This window comes from Echinops telfairi, unplaced genomic scaffold (genome assembly GCF_000313985.2).
Source record: "Echinops telfairi isolate 266 unplaced genomic scaffold, ASM31398v2 ScPeMD7_1;HRSCAF=3_0, whole genome shotgun sequence".
Taxonomy (NCBI): Eukaryota; Metazoa; Chordata; class Mammalia; order Afrosoricida; family Tenrecidae; genus Echinops; species Echinops telfairi.
The window spans coordinates 38432217-38441395 of NW_022103896.1; the positions used below are offsets into that span (position 1 = coordinate 38432217).

General features: G+C 45.5%; 1 protein-coding gene across 1 annotated transcript in view; it reads left to right on the plus strand.

The window, feature by feature from the left end:
• Positions 1-7611, plus strand: part of ANKRD46 (ankyrin repeat domain 46) — a 40912-nt gene extending 33301 nt beyond the window's left edge. Inside the window, exon 5 of the mRNA XM_045287228.1 lies at positions 5470-7611. Within this exon, the coding sequence (XP_045143163.1) occupies positions 5470-5846 (377 nt within the window). The 3' untranslated portion in view covers positions 5847-7611. The remainder of the gene's footprint in view (positions 1-5469) is intronic.
• Positions 7612-9179: the final 1568 nt, after the last annotated feature.

The following is a 9179-nucleotide window of genomic DNA, read 5'->3' on the forward strand; positions in this document are numbered from 1 at the left end:
GTCATTAGAGAATGAGTGCTTATCGAGGTCTCTCTGATTTGTCTCACCTGAGAGTGTTTGGGGATCAAAGGGCAAGAGCGAGGAGCATTGCCCGTCTCCTGGCGGTTCGGGGCTGCCTTCCAGACACGCAGGATGGCCAATGGGAAAGCGTTTGGCAGCACCAGTGCCACGGACCTTTGGCTTGCTCACAGTCACCTTTCAGGGTAGGGGTAGCACCTGCAGTAAGATAAACGAAGCCAAAGGCCCACACAATCTTTCCAAATTATAATTGGGGATGCATTACTTCCTCTCACCTGTACATTCAGGATCAACAAGCAGAGTACCCTAGAGTACCCTACGCAGGTGATTAACATTGCATTCATTACCTGTATAATTTGTTAAGCTTATGTTATTTCAAAATTACTTGAAATTCATCATGAAACTGCTCCCAAAATGTGTTTCTGCTGGGCATATATGAATTTGAAACCTTAGGCTTTTTTAGTAGCCGGTTTCTTAGCACCTCCTTGTCAGAAACATGCTTTGAGTTTTATTTCTCCTCGGCTGTGGCTGTTTCTCAACGCCGATTTGACTCATCACTCATGCACACCAGGATGGAATATTCCCGCTGCTGCTTCCACGCACTTCCCCTTCGCTTCCCTACCCCAGGTGGTGAAGTGGCTACACAGAGGCTGCTGACCGGACGTCACTGGACCGTGAGGCCACCAGCCGTACCTCGTGAGAGGGGTGAGGCTCCCTGCTCCTGAAAAGATGCACTGCCTGTAAACCCCTGTGGGCAGTTGGGTTAGACAGAATTCTTAAAGATATAAAACCAGAATGCTAATAATTATATATATATTTATACAGATAGATGTATAACATAAGAAATAAACTTAATTAAACTATGAAGCAGTACAAATGGCTCAGTACAACTCACTCCCGTGAGTCAGTTGTGAGACACTGGCAGTCCTTCAAGTCTTGAGGGCCGCTGGGTAGTCCACTGTAGAGAAATTCAGGCTCTCCGGGCACAGGCAGCAAACAGCAAGGCAGGTCACCAATGGTCAGCCAGATGACAGGGTCCGACAGTCCCTAGCCCAAGAAATGTAGATTCCAATGGTGTGGCAAAGCAGGTCTTGCAGGAACCTCAAATTACAGCAACACAGTCCATAGGTTAGGTGTCCTACAGGTAGTGTAGCTTGCAAATTGAGGCAGAGAACAAGCAAGGCAGCTGCACACTGGTCTGATGATCAAAGAGCAAGAGACAAAAAAGGTGAGGCTTGCCGAGTCATTTATCTCTCCGCCCTTCAATTAATCCCACATGCGTTTATCGGCCAGGTTGGCACACTAGACTGCCTCAGCAGTTCTCCTCTCTTCTCTAGGAGCTCTATGACTCAGGCTGATTTGATGACAGTGACGGGGTTTTGTTGTGTTTTGTTTTTCTTCTCGTTTATAGCACTGTACGCGGGGAGCATCACAAAATTGGTGGGGAAAAAATCATTATGTTTTCATCTGAAGTGTTTGAAGCCCCTTTGTATAATCAATGCTTTTTAATAAAAAGAAGGAATTATTAATATATATTCTTCCTGGGTTTTGTACCTTATTCCTGTCCCTCAGTGTCATGGTAGGCATGCAGTTAGTTGAAACTTAAATTCTAAAAACTGCATCATTAGTTACTGACCCATTTCCGTCCTGTGGATTCTGACTCATAGAGGCTGTTAAGACAGAGCAGAAGTGCCCCAGCTGGTGTCCACGATGGCAGACCTTTATGGAAGCAGACTGCCCCATTGTTCTCCAGCAGAACAGCTGGTGGGTTCCAGCTGCCAGCCCACTGGCTAGCTGCCACATGCTTTAACCACGGTGCCACCAGAACCCCTCTGGTCACTCCACACTCAGAAAACCAAACTTGCTGCCCTCGAGTCAGTTCTGACTCAGGGTTCTCCCAGGACAGGCTAGAACAGCCCCTCGCGCGTCTGACACTGTGGCCCTAGAAAGCTGTGTCTTTCTCCCTCAGAGCGGCTTCTGGTTTTGAAGGGCTGACCGTGGGCTGTAGTAACCCAGTGTGTGACCACGACACTAGCAGGGCTCCTCCTCATCGGTCACTCCCTCACTGCCATTCAGTCAGGGCTGACTCATCTCAACCCCTGTGGGTTTCCGAGGCTGTAACTGTTTACAGGCGTAGAGAGCCCAGTCTTTCTCAAAGGGCAGATTCAAACCGCACTGAAATGCCAGCTCCATTTGTGAGGCTGATGATCGTGGAAAAGATAGGTAATCACACAGCCACAAGTGGTGGCAAGAATTGGGTGGACACATTGGGACCCTCATAGATGGCAGGTGCTTTAAATGCAGTTTGGTGATTTATTCAGAAAAGATAAATATTTACCATTTGATCTAGCAATTCCACTCCTCGGTATATGCATAGGTAAGAGAATTGAAAACATATGTTCACAGAAAATGTAGAAACAATTCAAAATTCTCTCAACTTGTGGTCCATACATGCAGTAGTGTATTATCCAGCCATGAACGGGAATGAATTACTGGCACATGCTACAATTTGGATAAGCCTTGAAAACTTTATACTAAGTGAAGGAGCTACTCGCTGAAGGGCCACGTACTGGACGATTCTATTTATGTGGTGTGTCCAGAATAGGGGAAGCCCTAGAGACAGAAGTAGACCAGTGGTGGCTGGGAAGGGAGCCTGGTGGTGCAGTGGGTTAGGTGTCAGGTTGCTAACTGACAGACCGGCAGTTCAAATCCATGATCCACCCTGCGGGTCCAGTGAGGCAAGCTGCTTCTGTAAAAGATGTACCCCTCGGAGGCCTAGGCAGAAGCTCCACTCTCCCGTGCAGGGTGGCTGTGAGTTGGAGTTGCCCCGTGGTCGTGGGCTTCGGTTGCGATTGCTTGCTTCAGGAGCCGGGGAAGGGGCACACAGGGAGCGACTGCTGGTGTGTCTCAGAGTTCTACTGGGGATAGTCTTCTGGAATTAGGTACTAGGGGTGGTGATCTACAACCTTGTGAGTAGAATAATCCCACTGAGTTGTACAATTTAAAAGGCTGAATTTTAGGTTATATTAAGTCAGTGGCTCTCAACCTGCCTAATGCTGCAACCCTTTCATACAGTTCTCATGTGGTGACCCCCGACCATACAATTATTTTTGTTGCTACTTCATAACTGTCATTTTGCTACTGTTATAAATCGGGCGACCCCTCGGAAAGGGTCATTCGACCCCCAACGGGGTCAAGACCCACAGGTTGAGAACCGCTTTCTTAAGTGAACTTCGATTTTTGTTAAATGAAAAAAAAAAATTGCTTAAAGGAATTGGCTAGCACGGCGTTTTGTCATCGTTGTGTAGCAACTCATTTTTTTCTAAGCGGAAAATAAAATAAGGCTTTGAAATGTGTTTCTCACTTCCTTTATCATCTGAGATTTCTCTGGCCAAATTAGCCAGCACCGGCTGATCCAAAGCCCACTGGCGTCAGTTCTCTGACCCCTGGCGGCCCCACGCATGCAGGGAGGGCTGCCCTGAAGAGGCTGCTTGGCTGTGCTCTTAAGAAGCAGGTTCCTGGGCCTTTCCTTCACTGGGCGACTGGGTGCCTTTGAACCGCCAGTACCTGGTTAGTATTCACACTCAAACCGCAGAGGTTCCTGAGACAGTGGTACTTCTTGCCGCTGTTGGTAGGTGCCAGGATGCTGGTTCCGACTCAGAGCGACCAACCCTGTGCACACGGGAAGGAAGCATGGCCCTGTCCAGTGTTACTTCTTACGGACCTACACACCGTGTGAATGAAAAGGGTTCCCCGCTCCGCTATATTACCCTAAGTTTAATTTAGTTTCCGCTTACTTTGGAGGTACGGGATGACAAAGACAGTACAGATGACATGCTTAAAGATAGATGCGAGCACACACAAAACCCCACTCGCTGTGCCCTGCAGTCAGGTTTTCCGTGGAAGTAGAAAACAGTTCACTGGAGAACCTGCTTCTGCACAAAGTCTCTGTAGCACATCTTGATCGGCAGGGGTTTTGATCTAGGAGAAAGCTCAACTTTATTCTCATCTTATACCTAACATCTTTGCATAGGAGGGCATGCCAACTCAGACTTAGTAAGCTTCACTTGGGTCAGAATAAACATTTCCTAAAACCCACCTATTTATAGTTTTGCTTATTTGAGGCTTCTCAGAGTCCTAATCTTAATTTTAAACCAGCTTAAATCTATTCGGATTTGTATGTTCCAAAGTCTCACTGAAAACAGTGAGGGAATAAACATCTCTTACTATACAGGCAGTGTGGGTATCCAACAGACTGGTGCACGGCTAGTAAAGGCTGGTAGCCCTCCGGTTAATAGTGTCAAGAAGGTTTGTTTTTTTTTAAAAACCCAAAACACTGCCAATTTTCTGTGCACGCACCCAGTACATGGTGAATTGGACTCTTAATATTTGCTGTTTGATTCTTTGCTTCGCTGGTTAAAAGCATATGAAGAAAAGGAGTTTAGGAAAGCGAGTACTGGCCGTGGCTAAGCCACCGATGGTTGCTACATGTGACTGTGGTCCCTGTGGCTGTGGTCTGAATGATACCCTTTTCGTGGGTCTCCAGTTGTGAAGGAATGATTGGTGCAAAACCTACAGCTTTCAGTTCATCCAGTATGGCCTTCCAAGCCCCAGAGCCAGCCATCTATTCCCCGTGAGTGGTGGTCCTGTTTCTCACGGATGCCATTCTAAAAGCCAGGACCCATGCTTTTCGGCTATTGTGTACTGCCCTTTTCCCCCATCTGGGCTCAACCTTTGTGCAGAAGAACAATTAAGCTTACTGTGTAGTAGGATGTGAGATAGAACTCAAACCAGAGGGAGCAACACATTCGGAATGACTAGCCCAGCTTGGATCGACAACCGAGTGAAGAGTGAACATTCATGACTAGAAAACCCCCTGCCATCAAGGCAAGTCCAACTCTTAGCAACCTGATAGGACAGCGTACACTGCTCCATAGGGCTTCCAGGACTGGGACCTTTCTCCTCAGCTTTCCTGCGGAGCAGCTGGTGGGTTTGAACTGCCAACCTTGTGGCTCACAGGTTAACATTTAGCCCACTGCACCACCATGAATGGACTCCTTTCCATTAGTGGAGGATGACACTTAAAGATTGAATTCCTTCATTGGTCAGATTATTGACTTACATTGATGAAAACCCCTTTTTACTTTATGATTCAAATACTACATAAAAATGATCTTGAGATTTAACCATCTTTGCTTCCTTCCACTGGCAGGAATTTTCTCAAATCTTTATTTTGGATTCTTCTAAATTCAAAATAACTGATGTACACTTTGATTAAGTATCCGATGCAAATAATCATTTGGCCTGTTTTAATATTTCTTCTTGGGGCTTCTTTATGAGAAAATGATGTTTAGCATTGACTACACAAGATACTAAGCACAGAGACACGGCACTGTAATCTAGCATGCACAGTCTTAAGGTCACTTGTCCTGATACATGCAAATTAGTGAGTCTGTGGGTTTGAGGGAGCATCTGTGTACGTCCATTCTCTGCTAAGTGTGAAGCTGTCTGCGTGGACTTCCCTTCATTGCACCTTCTTGCCGCTTGATGCCTTTGGACCGGCTGCAGCATGTCCTCTCACGTCCCTTCTTTTCTCTCTCCTCCTTCCCAGTGCCATGGAGAGCCATTCCCTCCTCAACCCCAACCTACAGCAGGGCGAAGGCGTCCTCTCCAGCTTCCGCACCACGTGGCAGGAGTTCGTAGAGGATCTGGGCTTCTGGCGGGTGTTGCTCCTGATCTTTGTCATCGCGCTGCTGTCTCTCGGCATCGCCTACTATGTGAGCGGGGTGTTGCCCTTCGTGGAAAACCAGCCGGAACTGGTGCATTGAAGATGCTCTGGGAGAAGAGGAGGCACCCGCGCGTTTCCTGGCTTCGAATATTTGCTCAGTCTCTCAAAATGATTCTCGTTGTGCATGGCGGTGAGGGCTGTACTTATTGTCTCTTCCCATTTCTGTGTGTGTGTGGCATTTTTATGTCATGTTGGTCATCCATTCAGACTAGTGTTGTTTATTCGAACCACACTTTGTAGTCAAATGTAGTGCATCCTACAGCTACCTCTAACTCCCCCTGACTTCTTAGGAAAGCTTTGCTTGGTAAAAACAAAATGACGAGCGAAAACTAAAGGATGAAGCTAGGGAGCCCTTGCTACAGAACCTCCTCTACCCTAACCTAGGACCAACTAAAACCAGGTGGTGGGAACGAAAAGACATTCTGATTTGATTCGCTCTTGTTGGTTTGGGTGTGTTTCTTGCAAGATCCCCTTATTTACTATCTCTGAGGATGGGGATGAAAATAAAACATTCATTTCAGCTTAAAACTTGAAGCACTTTTTTCACATCCTGTGTAACAGCAGATTGATGTCGTTAGATTCCGTTTGGTTTATTTTAATATTTTAAAATCCAGTTATAAGCCAAACAGAGAAGTGAGCATATTTGTTTCAAAAATGACTGCTCTCACACATATTTATTTGTTTTCAAGACAGTTTTGATTTTATGTAAATTGTTTTTCATTTTGTTCATCTGTGAAACGTCAACCCAAAGAGTTTATTTTTTGTTTCCTTTTAGGTTCTCTTAGTATTTTATTTCAGAAGTTTCTTACTCATTTACAAAAGTTGTAGAACACCCTTTGTACTTAATAGTTAGCAGGAGAAAATACCTCTGGTGTTGAACCATCACTGAAATTCAGTAATGCTCTGATTCCAGAGGGTGGGGCGGGGATCCGTTCTAAGAGCTGGCTGCGTTGTCACAGTTGTCTCGCAGTTCTTAATGATCTCATTGTACGTGCATCATGTTCCGAGGCCCCATTAGGGTTTCCCTAGGAACCCATGCATGTCAGTAACTATCAGATGGCAAGACGTGATGGGGTCCTTCTGAGTTAACAGTGCTGTACTGGGGGCCAGGATCCCTTTATGAGTTACATAGCATTAGATACTTCTGTTGTCCCTTCAAGCAGTGTGGTCTCAGGCCCTTTTTGCTAATGATTCTGCAATCTTGTGTCCTGAGAAGTCTTCCGTGAAGGCTTGATAATTATCCATTGGGTGAAGTCAGAAATTTAGAGTAAAAAAAACTAATGGTTTTTATTTTTTAGAACGAAGGCATTTAAAATACTGCTAATTGCCCTGTTGCTAGAATTAGAAATTAAAGAATAAACTAGAATTGCTATGTGACTGGTTTGGTTTTCGATGTTTTCTCTTTTGTATTTATATATCTAATATTACAGCTTTTTCCTCTTGTGGCTTGGTCCTCATAAACAGCGTGTTTAAATTCCTGATTAACTGGCGGCGTCAGGATCAGCTTGCAGAGTCTTGCATCTGGGTTAAATATAAACAAAATGAATTATTGTTGGTGTAACTACTATAAAAAACAACTGCTATTAGAAGGGAAAACTCAAATTTGAAGTATATTCAAAATGAAAGCTTTGAAATTTGCTACACAATTCTTTGTAAATTTAAACAGATATGCATAATTGGCCAATATATGTAAATACATTTGCATTTTTAAAAGTTTGAAGATTCCGTTTTTAAAGTGCTGATTTCTTTGTATTCTCTGCATTCCATACTATCACCAATAAATGTGTTTCTAAACCTCTTACTCACAATGTAGCATATTGCTGTTTTCTTATAATTTGGGGATTTTATAGCAGGTTTTAATGCATCATTTGGTTCTGTGACTGCTGCTCCCAGGGCTGTGATTGCGGATCCAACTACAATGGAACCCTTGACCACTTCAGTGTTTCTCCATTGTCATGATGCGGCCTAGTGGTCCAGTAGTGACGCTTTTTATTTCCATTATGTTCAGGTACGGTCCACATGGAAAGGCTGTGATCTTCATCAGTAAATGCCCCAAATGGTATTGCAGACGTACTGGACTGGTCAGATACTCAACAGACGTCTTGACGGTGTGTGTGTGTATATATATATGTGTATATAAAGTAAAATGTCACTTTGAGGACTAAGGTCCATCTGATCCAAGCCAAGCTATTTCCAATCGCTTCATATGCACGCAAAAGTGGGAATGAATAAGGAAGACCGAAGATGAAGTGAGGCTTCTGAATGCTGGGTCGGTGAGGACTACTGTATGTACCATGGGCTGCCAGGAGATCAGATCTGTCTTGGAAGAAGCGTGGCTTGAAGGGTCCTTAGATTCGAGAATGGGGACCCTTTGCCTCACGTACATTGACTAGGTTATCAGAGGGAGGGCCCTTCCCTGGAGAAGTGCGCTATGCTTTGTAGAGGAGGAAGGCTCTGATGAGACGGATGGCCGTCTTGACTGTCACAGGCTCAAACGCAGCAACGATTGTGAGGACGTGTAGCACCGGGCAGTGTTGGGTTCAGTTTCACACAGGTCGCTGTGAGTCAGAACTGACTTGATGGCACCTAACAGCAACACTGGCTTTTTAAAAGCCAACACACTCCTTTGCATTCTTGATATAATAGGCATATCCAACTGAACCCTGTGATACTAGAAGACTGAAATCTTTTGCTATGAATACCCATCCGTCTCAGATCAGGGCAGCGAGACTCACGATTACCCGTTGTTGACCCTCCACGAGGACAGACACAGACTCTCCACATTCCCATCCCTTGTCTCAGAGATGAGTAAGTGGAGTGTTTCCTGCCCCCATGGACCAATGGGAAAGCAGTGAGGGCAGCTGGTCTCCTCCTCAGTCCCTACACCCAGGCCCACGCTGTTTTATTTGACAAGCTTCGTGGATGCTTGCCTTCCACATGCTCTGAAACGAATGTAGGTGAGTGAGAGTGTATGTGTGTAAGAGTGATAATGACGACCATGACTAACTAAGTACCTTCTAGTAATTTAGCTTTATGCAAGTTATTTCATCCTTAGAGCCCCTCCCACCTCTTACCCCCCAGAAGAAAAGCTAACTGACAGGAGAGTTGAGTAGCTTGGCCGAAGTCTCACGGCTGGGCCGTAGAGGAGCAGGCATTCAGGCTGAGACCGTCCCACCAGTGACAAGATACGCTCTCTTGCCCAGCTGTCCTGGATCTCAGAATGGAACCCTGTTTAGCGCGATTCTCCGCAGCACATGTAACTAGTGTCCCACTTCCATGTCGTGTAGTCTCTTCCGCTACCATTTTTCCACATCCCTTTTCCAGTGTTGGTGACCTTCAGAAATCAAGCTCAAAAAGCGTTTTCAGAAACCCG